The 16239-nt window shown below is 44.6% G+C and overlaps 1 protein-coding gene across 1 annotated transcript in view; it reads right to left on the minus strand.

The window, feature by feature from the left end:
- The window catches only part of LOC138756887 (polycystin-1-like), a 71739-nt gene extending 70792 nt beyond the window's left edge, over window positions 1-947 (minus strand). Inside the window, exon 1 of the mRNA XM_069923278.1 lies at window positions 743-947. Coding sequence (XP_069779379.1) covers window positions 743-947 — 205 coding nt within the window. The remainder of the gene's footprint in view (window positions 1-742) is intronic.
- Window positions 948-16239: the final 15292 nt, after the last annotated feature.

The raw sequence follows: 16239 nt of genomic DNA on the forward strand, positions 1-16239 counted from the left end.
TCAGCGTATATAGAGAGAATGGTTAGTAAATCACATGCGACCCGAAGGGCATCAATGGAGTCATGGAGCACTGAAGTAATGAGGCACATGGAACCAGAACAGAGCACTGGATTATTGGTTGACAACATTTTACAATTGAGAGTGTCCTGTCTGGCTGAATCATTGTGTGGGCCGGTAGCTGCAAAGCATTGGACCAGAAGTCAATACGGAGGATCATTACACAATGGTGGAGAAGATCACTGGGTTTCCCTATCGTCTCTTGACAACATTAGCTTGGGAACATTGCTTAAATAGGGCTCAAAGAATTACTGAGGATCCCTGCCATCCATCATAGGGGATCTCTGACCCATTCCCATCAGGAAGCATCAAAATTGGAACTGCCAGGCTGGGAAATAGCTTCTTCCTGCTAGCTGTGAGATTGACGAAGACTAACCTTGGGTCTCTTATTAATGAAATTGTTAAATTAATCCAAAATATTTATATATATTTATTTTATATTATATCTCTATGTATTGATGTGACCATTGCATGTTGTGTGTGTGTGTGTGTGTGTGTGTGTGTGTGTGTGTGTGTGTGTGTGTGTGTGTGTGTGTGTGTGTGTGTGTGTTTCATCCAGTTGTATATGTACAGTCAGATGATCATGAACTTCAACTTGATTCTGTTGATACAGCACAAAAACAAGCTCACCAATTCTGTTCAACGCCCAATTACACGAATCCTATTCCCATCTACATGCCATCACCTGGGTGCCCGAGGGACAATTTAAGGCTGTTAATCGCCCAACCTGCACACATGACACAAAGGTGTTGGGGATAGTGTTGAAGGTTGTCATAGGTTATGACAGATACAGACAGGATGCAGAGTTGGGTGAAGAAGTAGCGGATCGAGTTCAATCTGGATGAATGTGAAATGAGGCATTTTGGAAGGTTAAACTTGATGGAATGCATGTTTAATGGCAGGATTCTTAACCTCATCAGGGAAGCAAGAGCTCTTGCGGTCCAGATCCCTAGATCATTCAGGGATACCACACAATTTGTAAGGTGGTTAAACAGGCATAAGGTGTCATTAGATGTTTAATCTAACATGATACACTAATACAGTATTCATTTCAATTTACAGTTAAACACAAACATGAGCAGCACAAAGTTTTTACGTGTGCAGTTTAAAGATGGATTAGATGTTACTTAACTTCTCTAAAATTGTGGTTTATATTTCTTTCTGACTGCACTATAATCCCCTTTCACCCCTCTGTTGGGACACATTCCTCAGTAGTTGTGCTGGGGGAAACTCTGCAAACTCTTGCTCTGATGTTGCATTCTCATCTCACCGAAGACTCTCGTAAACCTCTACAGGTGGACCGTGGAGAGCATTCTGGCCAGTTGCATCACTACCTGGCACTTTGGTGCCAATTCTCAGGACAAGAATAAACTCCAGAGGGTTGTTAACTCAGCCAGGTTTGGGAGTGTTACATTCACACAGAAGTTCAGCATCTCGGCCAAGGAGCTCTGGTAGTTCCATTTGGAACTCCTGGAAAACCCCCTGTGAAAAATAACCTGTTTATTCAGCAGTTGGAGTTACTAGACCCTTTCAAGTTGCCTTGCAAAATTGGGTTAACTGGGCAATTTACAAGGTTGAAGACCCAGTCACAGGGCTATTTGAAAGGGCCAAACTAGGCAAGCCCGGTTAAAATCTACCCAGGTCCTAGATCCACCTTGGAGGAGGTCAGGGAACCCAGTAAAACTTACCTGGCTGTCCTCCTCCACCTATTTGAAAGGGGAGATGGGTTACCTGGTTACTCTGGAACTTTAAACAGAAAGGGGACAAAAAGAACACGGGGCTGAGTGACACGTTACTCAACACATCATTGCAGGGGCGGGATCCCCTTTAAATCATCGGGTTGGCAATTTAACAAGTAGGTTAGTCTGCTATTTGAAAGGTGCAGGAGCCACCTGATGGGATGCATCCCAGGGCAGGAGTTGGTTGTCATTTACCAAAATTCTCTGGATCTGGGAAGTTTGGAAGACAGCAAATGTCACACCACTTTTTAAAAAAGAAACATAGGCAGAAGACGATTAATTGTCGGCCAGTTTGCTTAACGTCTGTAGTTGGGAAAATGCTTGAAGCTGTCATTAAAGATGAAATAGCGAGATGTTTTGAACAAAGGGGTTCCATCAGACAGATGAAGCATGGATTCAGAAAGGGGAGGTCTTGTTTGACAAACTTCCTGGAGTTCTTTGAGGATATAATGGGTGCGGTAGATAGAGGGGAACAGGTTGATGTTGTCTATTTGGATTTCCAGAAGGTGTCTGATAAGGTGCCGCACAAGAGACTTATCGATAAGATACAGATAAATGGAGTCGGGGGAAGTCTATTGGTATGGGTTGAGGATTGGTTAACTGACAAAAGGCAGAGGGTCGGGATATATGGGCATTTTTCTGAGTGGGGGTGGAGCAGGGGTCGGTGCTGGGCCCGCAACTGTTCACCATTTACACTGATGATTTGGAAGAGGGGGCAGGGTGTCGTGTCGACAAGTTTGTGGATGATACTAAATTGAGTGGAAAAGCAAATTGTACAGAGGATGTGGAGAGGATGCAGAAGGAACTAGTTAAGGTAGGTGAGTGGGCAAAGGTCTGGCAGATGGAGAACAACGTTAGTAAATGCCAGGCCATCCACTTTGGTAGGAAAAATAGAAGAGCAGATTATTATTTAAATGGTGAAAACCTGCAGAGGGACTTGGGACTGTTCGTGCATGAATCACAAAAAGTTGGGTTGCAGGTACAACAGGTTATTAGAAGGCAAATGGAACTGGTGAAGCCGCTCCTGGAGAACTATGTACAGTTCTGGTCTTCATACTTGAGGAAGGATAGACTGGCATTGGAGGCAGTCCAGAGGAGGTTCACCAGGTTGATCCCGGAGATGAGAGGATTGACCTTCGAGAAGAAACTAAATCGTCTGGGATTATCCTCACTCGAATTCAGAAGAATGAGAGGAGATCTTATAGAAACATCTAAAATTATGAAAGGGATAGATAAGATCGAGGCAGGAAAATTGTTTTCACTGGCAGGTGAGACCAGAACTTGGGGACGGAGCCTCAGATTCAGGGGAGTGGATTTAAGACAGAGATGAGGAAAAGCTGTTTTGCCTAGAGAGTCATGAATCTGTGGAATTCTCTGCCCAGGGAAGCAGTTGAGACAAATTCATTAAATATATTTAAGGTTCGGTAAGATAGATTTTTATATAAAAAAGGAATTTTAAGGGATATGGGGAAAAGGCAGGTGGGTGGAGTTGAACCAATGATTAGATCAGCCATGACCTTATTGAATGGCGGAGCAGGCTCGACGGGCCAGACGGCCGACTCCTGCTCCTATTTCTTATGTTCTTACATAATCCAATAATCTCACCTGGGTCCCAGGAGGGCTACCCAGGTGTTGTAATTTGAAAGTGCCTAATGTAACCTTGTATGGAGCTGCTGTTTATTCAATGGGATGATTAGATCATAAAGTTACAAATCTTGAATCCAGTTAAAGGTAGAATTTTCATTATATCATTACCAGGCTGGGTGTATGTCCAGGTCATGTCGTCCTGTAAGTTCACTCTTGCAGAACCTGAGTCTCTATCAGTAGGGGTAGAAGGGTTCTCTGAGTGTGTGGAATGTGTCACTTGAGGACTGTCATCACCAAAACGCCACCTAATGAAGGGAATTGAAATTTTACTGAACAGAAAACACAAAGGGCAATGATGTCAACCTACAAATACACTAACACCAAGTCTCACACCTGGGCACACCCACACACCCCACGAATACACACACACACACACACACACACACACACACACACACACACACACACACACACACACACATGCACTTGCGTGCACACATGCACTCGCGTGCACACATGCTCATACATTACTATGGCTCACCGGAAGGTAACTTCTGCCAAGCTGTCTGCTTTAACTATTAGCACAAAGTGTTGTGGCTCGTTAGCAAGAATCACGTTGGAGATGTTAATAAATTGTGGATCCATTAGGGGATGCATGGAGCGTGCCACCAGTTCCATTGTCACACTCTTCCTGCTCACAGGGTTTACTGCTGTCAGCTGTACAAAAAGAGACAGCAAAAGGTTGTAAGCTGGCATCTATCTGAGGATATGAGTGGTTTTGCAACGGCTGCTACAACACGGAAAGCACACTACTGAACTCGGTTTCCAGTAGAACTGTTTATTTGAATTTCGTGCACCCCCCTTTAAGGCCAATGGGACTTCCGCCCTGTGCAGCGGTAACATCATCATGTGGCTCAGGGTGCGAGCTGTGGCCTAAGCCACGAGGCAACGAGCAAGCCCCGACTGTGCCATCTTCTGCAGCTGCCACGCCAGCGCGGCGGTACAAACAGGGCTGGTTCGCTCACAGAGATGTGCGCCGCCAGTTTGTACATAAAATATCAAATGGTCATGAAGAAATGACAGGTTGCCCATTTAACCATATGCGCGCACGTGTGTGTGTGTGTGTGTGTGTGTGTGTGTGTGTGTGTGTGTGTGTTATGCATGTATATGTGTGTGTGTGTGTATATATATATATATATATATATAAATATATATATATATATATATATATACACACACATACATACTGTATATATAATAGATATATCAGATAGATGTAAATTAAAGGCTGGAATCTAATTGAGGAATTCAAGTATTTATTTAATAGGGCAAAAGAGGCAAAGAGGTAATAGATTGGAATCTATAGAAACTTATAAACAGGTTGAGTGGATAACAGAATGAGTTACAGGTCGGAATTGAATTCAGTGTCAGGTAGTTTACGTATTTTGAATGACACATTCAAAAGCAGGAATCTAATTAACAGAGTGTGCATGCCCTATGTATGGATTGTAGCTACAGGTTGGAATCAAAGGCTTTATGTCATGCCAGGCCGTAAGTCTCAGTGAATCCCATTTGGCAGTGATGATGAATAACATAGGGAGACAGTTGAGTAAGGGCCGCTCAGAGTAGAGAGGGGACTATGACTGTGGACAGATCTGCAATAGACTGAAGTCCTCGCATTAATGCAGCTGCTTACTGGAAGAATATCGGTGCCCAAAGTGTGAGAAGTCGAGATCCGTAGGAATGGGAGGCAAAACCAAGAGAGAAAAGGCTGAAGTGAAAAGACAAACCACTGGAAAAAGAGAAAGGAAGGGGAGGGAGGGGGGATATGGGGTAGGGAGAGAGAGAGAATAATACCCATAGATCGAGAGGGTAGAACTAGAGAAACAGTCTGTAGATATCAGTATGGTTTTTCAGGCCCTCACCGGCTCCCTCTTCAGGGAGCCAACCCCCTTTGTCCTACCCCTCACCTTCAGGACAAGAAGCATGTAAACATCACTCACTTTTAACTCGTAGGTTGCAGCATGTCTGAAGATCACAGTGTAGGTTTGTCCGGTGTAGATAAAGACTGCCAGGCCATCAATCACCCAGGTATAAATAACGGAAGTCCCACGGGTAACCTCTGCTGTAAACACCTGAAAAAAAACTGACTTGTTATTACGGTGCTGAGGTAGCAGCAGGCAAGCACAAAACTCAAAAGACTGTACAACAGGCTTTATTCCAGCAGTTCAAGCCTTGGTGGCTCCCCGTGTGACTGGCTCAGGAGGGGCCGACTCAGGCCTATGTTCAGGTCGGCTGATTGACAGCCAGCCAGGTGGAGTCAGCCCCTTAAGTGGTCTTCCTGCAGGTACATAGATCGCCCCCTGCAGTCGGCTGGTGGTTGTATCATCACAATTATAAAAGGTGACAACTTTGTTGAAGGCAGGTGGCCGTTCGTCTGCACATCATTTTAACTCTGCTCTCTGCTCCACCCTTAAATGGAATGGGTGGATTGCAGATAAATTCTTGGATGACCCCTGAAAGGTTCTTAAGTCATGGGCTGAGAGTCGCACGCGCGCGCATGGGTATGTGTGTGTGTGCGTGCGTGAGGGAGAGAGAGAGAGAGAGAGAGAGAGAAGAAAAAGAGAGAGAGAGAGAGAGACAGAGAGAGAGAGAGAGATTGAGTGAGAGAGGGGTCTTGTTTGCATAAAGACAGGAGAGAAGAAGGGCTCAGCTCAGAAAATCAAGGTAAAGATAGAACAGCAAAGGGCAGAAAATGTGGGCAATGTCTTTAGGCCATGAATGTTAAGAAAGTAGACTAGCAAATTATATGAAAGAGGACACAAAAAGCTTTTTCAATTATATAAAGACTAAAGGAGTGGTGAGAAAAGATTTAAGACCACTAGAAAATAACCATATAACCATATACCCATGACATCTCGGCCATTCTAGTCCGCACTGAATCAAACCTTCTCCTCTTGTCCCACCTACCTGCCCATAACCCTCCATTCCCCTCCCATCCATATACCTATCCAATTTTTCCTTAAATGACAAAATGGACCCTGCCGCCACTACTTCTCCCGAAAGCTCATTCCACGCAGCCACCAGTCTATGAGTGAAGAAGTTCATGTTACTTCTAAACTTTTGCCCCTTAACTCATGACCTCTTGTTTCAATAATGCTGGAGAAATAATAATGGAAGACAAAGAAATGACGGAGGTGATCCATTTCCCCACTCAGCTCCAATGCCTAATCTTCTCCCCATAACCTTTGATGACCTGGCTAATCAAGAACCTGTCAATCTCTCCCTTAAATATACCCAATGACTTGGCCTCCACAATTGCCCGTGGCAGCAAATTCCATAGATTCTTCCTCCACGTCTCTAAGCGGACACTCTTCAATCCTGAAGTTGTACCCCCTTGTCCAAGACTCTCCCACCATGGGAAACAACATTTCTACATCTATTCTGTCCATGCCTTTCCACATACAAAATATTTCAATGAGATCCCCTCTCATTCTCCTAAATTCCACTGAGTACAGGCCATGAACCATCAAGCACTCCTTAACACTGCTTAAGGTGGGATGTGAGTGGGAAGGGAAGGCTGAGAATCACTGTTCCACGCCCGATTGTTACTGAAATATTTGGTTTGAGAAAATTGGCCATTGGCCCATTTCCTTTGGAGTTCTGAAATCGTGCACATAATGAGTCAATTGATTAAAATAGTGGTTTACAAACATTTTCTTCTCACCCACATCCCACCTTAAGCAATCCCTTACTTATCACAGAGCATCAATGGCATAGGGAATAAAGTGGTGTGTGAGTGAAAAGGAAATGGTTGAGAACCACTGGTTTAACCCATTGGTTAACAATGGATCTCTGTTTCTCTTTAGTTATTTAGTTAATAATCCTGAAATATTTAATTCCTGCCTTGGTTTACTTTGCCACCATGAATCTGTAATAGCTATTAGATTGCACCCATCTATTTCAATTAGGATCATAATTCAATTTTGTCATTTTACCATTTCCCTTCCTCTTATTGCTGTATTCTCGATGTTTGTAGGTATTTTCCTTCGCTGGTAAACATTACCCATTGCTCTATCCTGAACAATCAATATCTTTCCTTATTCAAAGTTTCTTCTGCTAAGAACTCTTCCCTTTCCAATATTTAGTTTAAAGCCTCAGAATCAAAATTCACAGTGCAAACAATCATATAAACCACCTTACAACAATAAATATCAGTGCACAAAAAAATAAGGCAGTGTCTGGTTCATTGACTATTCAGGAACCTGATGGCAGCAGGGAAGAAATTGTCCTTGTGCTGCTGGGCGCTCGCCTTTAGGCTCCTGTACCTTTTTCTGATGGTAGCAGAGTGAAGAGGGCAGGGCCTGGGTGGTGGGGGGACCTTGAATCAAATGTTGCCTATTTCAATATTTTATTATCACAACCTCTTGTCCCTCTCGACTGAACTCTTCTGCAGTGCTTAATCTGAGGCTGCCTCCTGGAATAAAGTGTTCAGGTTATCCTGACACATCAAAATGTCTGAGTCAGACTCCAACTTGTCAAAGATGTTCTTTGGAGATTTACTACAGATACAGTTGCCATAGATACCGATTATTTCCATCAGTCCCCCACACTGCAGCAATAACACATAACCTTCTCTCCAATGTTTGTCCAAATATATTGATTTTTAAAAAATATAAATTTGCACAATTGCCCTGACTCACCAAGTTTGCATTCCTTGTCCACAGAGGTCACCATGGGCTGTTCCTTAGCAGAACATAGAGACTTGGAGACTGTGGCCCTAAGGCTTTAAACTCTTTAAACTTAGTTCTTCATCTCTCATTTAAGCTCTTCCATAAATGTTGATCTTCATTCCATAAGACCAAAAGACTTAGAAGCAATGGGTTCATTGAGTCTGCGCCAATCCAAGACTCTCATATGTACAAAGCAACAATTTATTTATTTATTTGTTTGCATTGATTGAAATACTTGTCCTGCATATGTATTATTTGTCAGTGTGTGCATTATGTCTGGTTGTGTGTCTGCGTGTTTTGCACCGAGGACCGGAAAACGTTGTTTCGTCGAGCTGTACTTGTTGACAATAAACTTGGCTTGTCTTGACTTGAAGTGCCACCATTCAAATCATGGCTGGTGTATTTTTCTTCTCAGCCTCTTTCTTTTAACCTTTGATCTTCTCACTGATCAAGAACCTATCTACCCAATGACTTGGCCTCCACAGCCGACTCTGGGAACGGATTCCACAGATTAGCCACACTCTGGCTGAAGAATTGTTTCCTCATCTCTGTCCTTAAGTGTCACCCTTTTATTCTGTGGCTGTGCCCTCCGGTCCCAGACTTTCCCACTACTTGGAACATCTTCCCCAGGTCCACTTTATCCAGCCCTTTCAATATTCAGCATGTTTCAGAGATCCCCTCTCATCCTAAATAAACTCCAGCAAGGATAGACACAGAGCCATCAAAAGTTTCTCATGCGTTAAATGTAAGATAACAGGCCCTTCTAGCCCACAAGCCTAAACTGCCTAAATACACCAATGATCCTACAAGCCCCATAAGTTTTGGAAGGGCGGGAGGAAACAGGAGCACCATTTTTTTCCCACTCATGTATCACCTTAATAAATCCCTTACCAACCAGCGACTAACTATGCAATCCTATGCTCTGTGGTTAGTAAGGGATTACTTCAGGTTGAAAATGAGTGGAAAAAAAAGGTTGAGAACCATTGATCTGGAGGAGAACCCCACAGACGTGGGGAGAATGTACAAATTCCTTTTAGACAATGCCAGTTTCGTACCCAGGTCTCTGGCGCTGTAATTGCATTAAAAAAAATTTAGAAATACAGCACGGTAACAGGCCATATCGGCCCACGAGTCCTTGTGCCAATTTACACCCAATTAACCTACACCCCTGATACGTTTGGAATGGTGGGAGCTCCCGGGGAAAACTTGCGCAGACACGGGGAGAACATACGAACTCCTTACATAGGGTGCGGGATTCGAATCCCTGTCCTGATCACTGATGCTGTAAAAGCGTCGCGCTAACCACTACACTAACCGTGCCATCCTAACCCTCTCATCCCTGGGATCATTCTCATAAACTTCCCCTGGACCTTCTCCAACACCAGTACATCCTTCCTTAGACACGAGGCCAAAGGCTCCTCACAATCCTCCAAATGTACAAGGTCCAAGAGCTTGTAAAGAGCCAACATGACATCCTTGCCTTTGTATTCCTGAAATGAATGCTGACATTGCACTTGCCATCCTTACAACGGACTCAACCTTCAAGTTAACCTTCAAGAAATCCTGCACCAGGATTTCTAAATGTCATTGGACCTCCACCTTCTGAATTCTCTCCCAATTCGGAAAATAGTCGGTCTTTATTCCTTCTACTAGAGTGCATGACCATACACTTCCCTTCGCTGTATTCCGCCTGCCACCTCTTTGCCCATTCTCCAAGTGTGTCCTGGCTCTCAAAACTACCCACCCCTCCACCGTTGTTCCACTGTGCTTCAGTATTCATCAGGGTTAGGCACCATTGACTTCCCTTTGGAAAATTTTATTGTTAAAAAAAAATAACCATCTGTATTTTTATGAGGACTTTGGAGGGACCTCAGGAACTGAGTTTCAGGGAAAGGTTAAACAGGTTAGGACAACATTCGCTGGAACATCAGAGAATGAGAGAAAATTTGATAGAAATGTACAAGATTATGATGGGTATACAGAGCATAAATACAAGCAGGCTTTTCCCAATGAGGTCAGGTGAGACACGAACTAGAGGACATGGGTTAAGGGTGAAAGGGGACACGTTTAAAGAAACATTAGGAGGTACTTCTTCATGCAGAGAGTGGTGAGGCTGTAGATTGAGGTGCCAGCTGAAGTGGTGAATGTGGGGTTGCTTTTGACATTCAATAAAACTTTGGATGTACATAAACGGGAGGGTTATAGTCTAGGTACATGACGATGGGACTAGGTAGAATAATAGCTTGGCACAAGATTAGATGGGCTGAAAGGCCTGTTTCAGTGATCTAGTGTTTAATGGATCAACTACATCTGTCTAGCTCCAGGGACAATCGATCTCTTTTATTGTTTTTGGAAGCTCTTACCTGGGATGTGTCCACCAGCATCCCCTTGTGGTGGGGAGGCAAAATACGAAGGCCCTGGATGGCGTCATGGGCCTGGACCAGCACGGACAAGTTTTGGGAGCTGACCTCATTGATCACACTGATGTTCAAGACTTCCTGTTGCGGGCGGCTGATGGTGAAACGGACCTGGGAGAACCACGTGTTGTCCGTCTCTCTGCGGCAGGCGAGCGGGAACTGAGGCAAGTCGACAGGGCAGTGGGACTCGAAGAGGACTGCAGACTGGCGGACTGGTGGTCCCCACCATGAGGTGGCAGAGCCTCCATTACTGATCTTCACCACGATGATCGCCTCATCTCTCGTGGGTACTGAGATCCCGCCAGCCCGAGGCTGGGGGAAGATGATCTGTAGGCCCATGATCTTTGCCTGAGCACCCAACAGTGTGGGCTGGGTCACCATTGGCTCAGCCCCCTCAATCGGGGGCAGCTCAGTGTCGAGGGACTGCGTTGCAGCAGCTGCCCCCGGCTGGTCTGTGTACAGGACGCGCAGGTCGCAGACAACACCATCGACCCAGGTGGGGCTGGGCCTCGCAGGCTGGAAACCTGCTAGTATACTCTCTGCCCAGCCCTGATGTTCGAACCTGATGTAGCTTTGTCGCCACGGTGATGTTGAGCTGGGAAAGCAATGCAGAAGGCCTCCAGGGCCGGCATCGTGTTGGACACCAATGACGTCATCTGGGAAGACGTGAATATCCTCGTCACCCAGCACAACCTGAAACACAGCACCAGGCCATTGGGTCACCAGGAAAACCAGTCAACCAATCAGAAACACAGACACTAAAAAGATAAAAGGTTTGGATGCTTCAGGCAGGATCTGAGGAGAGAGAAACCATATGAATTTATCATGTTTTTCGTCGGATCTAGGCAATGGCAGGGAAATAGGTATGTTAGATCGAGAAAACGAGTGATGTCTGTCATGCGACAGAGAGCAGGAAAGGAATGATGACAAGCAGATCTGCTCTAGAAGAGTGTTAATACTCCTTAATGGCACTTAATTTGACTGGAGGGGGTCTGATTAGAGGGAGGGCAGAGGATTTAGATTTAGACATACAACACGGTTACAGGCTATTTCAGCCTGGGATTTGAACCCCTGATGGCTGGTGCTGTAATGGCGTGGCGCTAACCACTATGCCAACCCTGCCGCTGAGGAACAGCTTCTTCCCACAGGTGGTGAGAATGCTGAGCGACCAAAGGAACTGCTCACACTGATCCTCTGAGTCTCTCATGTATTTATTTGTATCAATAAAATACTTGTCCACGTGTATTGTTTGTCTGTATGTGTGTTATGTCTGGTTGTATGTCTGTGTTTTGCTGGAGAACACTGTCTTGTCGGGTTGGACGTACAATTAGACGACAATAAACCTGTGGGAGTTGGACGCTGTGAGACCAGCTGAGTTTCTCCAGCATCTGGGGGCTTTTCTTTTCTTTTTCTTTTATTGGATTTTACAGAAATAGAAGCCATTAGTCAAAGGTAATGTATAAAAAGAAATATACAGAAAAAAACAGTTTTTAAGAAAAATGATACTATTATATATAAACTCGATAACAGTTAAACAGAACATTAAAGGTGGTAAACACTTAAACAATTATAACAGACAGCTAATTGAAAAAGATTTTTAAAAAGTAAATATTAGACTATACTACAAATTCTACCCCCTTCCCTTGTGAAGTTTTCTGGTAAATACGTATAATTTCACTGCCATTAAAAGGAACCACAAACTCACAAAACACAAATCACAGCATCTACAAACTTTCATGTTTCAATGTTGGAGCTGTAAGAGATGGAATGTAGAGGCTACTGGGAGAGGTGGGGGGGTGGTGGGGGAGTGGAGTATGTCGGAACTGAGGAGAGAGTGAGAAGCAGGAAATGGTGGGGCCTCTCAGTCGGCCTGACAGCAACTCTGTGATGGAGAGGCACTCATCCAGTAACTCATGACCAAAGCTGGCATTAACTCGTTTTCTCTCTCTACAGATGTCACCCCCCTGACCCTCCACAACTCCCCTGGATTCTGCCCATGTACCTCTGAACCCTTCCTGTCCACGTCCCTGTCCAAATGTGTTTTAAGCATTGTATCCTCCTGTACATTTTTCTCTGGCAGCTCATTGCATATACTCACTACCCTCTGTGTGAACAAGTTGCCCTGGGGTCCCTTTTAAATCCTTCCCCTCTCATCTGAGACCTATGTCCTTTAGTTTTAAACTCCCTATCCTGGGAAATAAACTGTATAACCATATGACAATTACAGCACAGAAACAGGCCATCATGGCCCTTCTTGTCCGTGCCGATACTCTCCTAGTCCCACTGACCTGCATTCTACCCAGAACCCTCCATATCTTTTACATCCATGTACCGATCCAAAATTTTCTTAAAAGATAATATTGTACCTGCCTCCACCAGAAACTCATTCCACACGGACCCCACTCTCTGAGTAAAGAAGTTTCCCCTTGTGCTGCATCTAAACTTTTGCCCCCTCACTCTCAGCTCATGCCCTCTTATTTGAATCTTCCCTATCCTCAATGGAAAAAGTCCATACACATCTACTCTATCTTTTCCCCTCAACATTTTAAAGACCTCTATCAAATCCCCTCAGCCTTCTCCACTCCAAGGAATAAAGACTAGCTTGTTTAACCTTTTTCTAGAACTTAGGAGCTGAACCCTAGGTATCATTCTGGTGAATCTTCTCTGTTCTCTTTCTATTTTGTTCACATCCTTCCTATAATTTGGTGACTAGAACTGAACACAATATTCCAGGAATTGTACAATTCTAACATGACCTCCCAACTCTTATACTCTATGCTCTAATTTATAAAGGCCAGCATTCCAAAGGCCTTCTTCTCTACCCTCTCCACCTGAGATTCCACCTTCAGGGAACTGTGCATCATTATTCCTAGATCTCTCTGTTCAATTGCATTCTTTAACACTCTACATTCACCCCCCTGACCCTCCACAACTCCCCTGATTAGTCCTACCAAAATGTAACACCTCACACTTGTCAGCATCAAACTCCATTTGCCAACTTTCAGCCCACTCTTCTAACTTGCCAAAATTTCTCTGCAACATTTGAAAACCTTCCTCATTTTCCCCAACGCCACCTATCCGTATCATCTGCATACTTACTAATCCAATTTACCATCCCATCAGCTAGATCATTAATGTATATTACAAACAACAATGGGCCCAGTACAGATCCTTGAGGTACACCACTAGCCACCAGCCTCCAACCTGACAAACAGTTCTCCACCACCGCTCTCTGACATCTCCCATCCAGCCACTGCTGAATCCATTTTACTGCTTCCATATCCACACCTAATGATTGAAACTTCCACATGGGACCTTGTCACAGGCCTTACTGAAGTTCATATAGGCAACATCCACCGCTTTACCCTCGTCAATTTTTCTGGTAACCTCTTCAAAAAATTCAATAAGATTTGTCAAACACGACCTTCCACACACAAATCCATATCGACTGTTACTAATCATACCATGTCTATCCAGATAATTATATATACCATCTCTAAGAACATTTTCCATGAGTTTGCCCACCACTGACATCAGACTTACAGGCTGATAATTGCTCGGTTTACTCCTTGAACCCTTTTTATAGAATGGGACAACGTGCGCAATCCGCCAATCCTCCAGCACCATCCCCGCCGCTAATGACATTTGAAATATTTTTGTCAGAGCTCCTGCTATTTCTAGACTGACTTCTCTCAAAGACCAAGGGTATAAACTGTCAGTACTCAGAGTCTTGTCGACCTTTATATTTCTTAAAAGCTCTAGAACTTCCTCCTCTTCAATCATCCATTTCCATAACTTCCCTACTTGTTTCCCTCACTCTACGCAATTCAATATCTTTCTCCTTAGTGAATACTGAAGAAAAGAAATAGTTCAAAACCTCCCCCATTGCACTAGGATAGAGAGACTGGACGCAGACTGGGAGATCACTTTGTTGACTACCTCAGCTCTGTTTGTCACAATAGTATGGATCTCCCAGTGGCCACCCATTTCAATTTTCCATCCCATTCCCCTGCTGACATGTCTGTCATGGTCTCATGAACTTCTCTATCAATGACTCTAAAGACTGAATGAGGAACGATAGGCTTTAATACACCTTAGATTTTGGCTGGCCCAACTCCATGTGCTTGAATGAATGGAAGCGGGCAGGGAGGTCAGGTCACAGGGGAAGGGGTTACATGGGGTCAAGTCATCAGTGGGCGGGCCAGCCACTTGTGTATGGAACAGCAGCAGTATATGTGGTGGTACATCACCAGCCTACTGCAGGGGGCGACCTCTGTACTGACAGAAGAGCACGGGGACAAGGCAACACCTGGCCGGCTGTCAATCAGCAAACCTGAATGGACCAAGCCCCATCCGGTCAGCTGTCAATCACCTTCCAGGATATAAGCTAGATCCGGCCCTTCGAAGACAGTCTCAGAGCTTGCAATAGCATTCTCACTGCCAGCTCTGTGGAAGTTTATGTTGAATAAAGTCTGTAGAACAGACTTTTTGTTTTGCGTGTTTGCTTCTGTTCGATAGCGCACCACAGTATATACATACATACATATCGCCACAGCCACCCATTTCAATTTTCCATCCCATTCCCTTGCTGACATGTCTGTCCATGGTCTCATGCACTGCCAGACTCATCTTCTGACTAGGCCTCCTCCAACCTAATGGCATTAATATCGACTTTTCCGGCTTTTGTTAAAACCCCCACCCCTCACTCCTCCCCACCCCCCGTCACCTTCCCCCAACTCTGTCCCTCCCTTCACTGTCTCCTTTCGCACAGACATGCTAAATTCTCACCTCTCCCCTTATCATAACCTTGTGTTGGTCTGGATTCCTCCCCCCCACCCCCCCCACCCGCCAACAGTGTCTGAATTCTGAGACTTCCTGCTTCTGGCTCATTCTGCTTATTCCTTGAAGAAGGGCCCAGGCCTGAAAATATCTTTGCCTTTTACCGGATGAGTTTCTCCAGCATTTCCGTGTGTTTTTACTCGGATCACAGCGTCTGCAGAATCTTGTGCTTCACTCCCACTAGGAGAGGGGTCCGCCACCGTTTTATATTGGGACGCAGTGGCAGAGGGTGCGGTCCTTCACCCTACACCACTATCCTGCAAACCTAGAGATGCTAAAACTATCTTTGTTTCCCCCCCATGCCAAAATATCCCATCATCATCTTTTTTTTTACAGCTGAGGCCTTCAGGGAGAGTGGTAGTGAACATGAGAAACTGGAGCAGGAGTTGACCATCTGGCCCATTGAGTCTGCTCAGCCATTCAATAAAATCATGGCTGGCCTGGTCACGGACTCAGTTCCACTTACCCACGGACTCAGTTCCACTTACCCGCTCATTCTCCATAACCTTTAATTCCTCCTCAATGCAAAGATCTATCTTATCCCCGTCTTAAATACGTTTAATGAGTATAATTCCACAGATTCACTACTCTCTGGGAGAAGCAGTTGCACTTCACCTCCATCCTAAATCTATGTCCCATAGTGACCTTGGGGAAAACAAGCAAGCTGTCAAAACGTTGGCTTGGGTCAAACAGCCTCTTTCCATGCTGTAGGAATCTATGGGGAGCAACATGGGGGCAGTCACATAGAGAGAGAAATCATCAAACTAATTTAGGACTTTATTCAAAATCCTTCCACTGGAAAGGTTATGAAGAATTCCAGAATTCATGACTCACATTTATATTCATGGTGCTGAAGTCAGAGGTCAT

Source organism: Narcine bancroftii, chromosome 3 (genome assembly GCF_036971445.1).
Source record: "Narcine bancroftii isolate sNarBan1 chromosome 3, sNarBan1.hap1, whole genome shotgun sequence".
NCBI classification, from domain to species: domain Eukaryota; kingdom Metazoa; phylum Chordata; class Chondrichthyes; order Torpediniformes; family Narcinidae; genus Narcine; species Narcine bancroftii.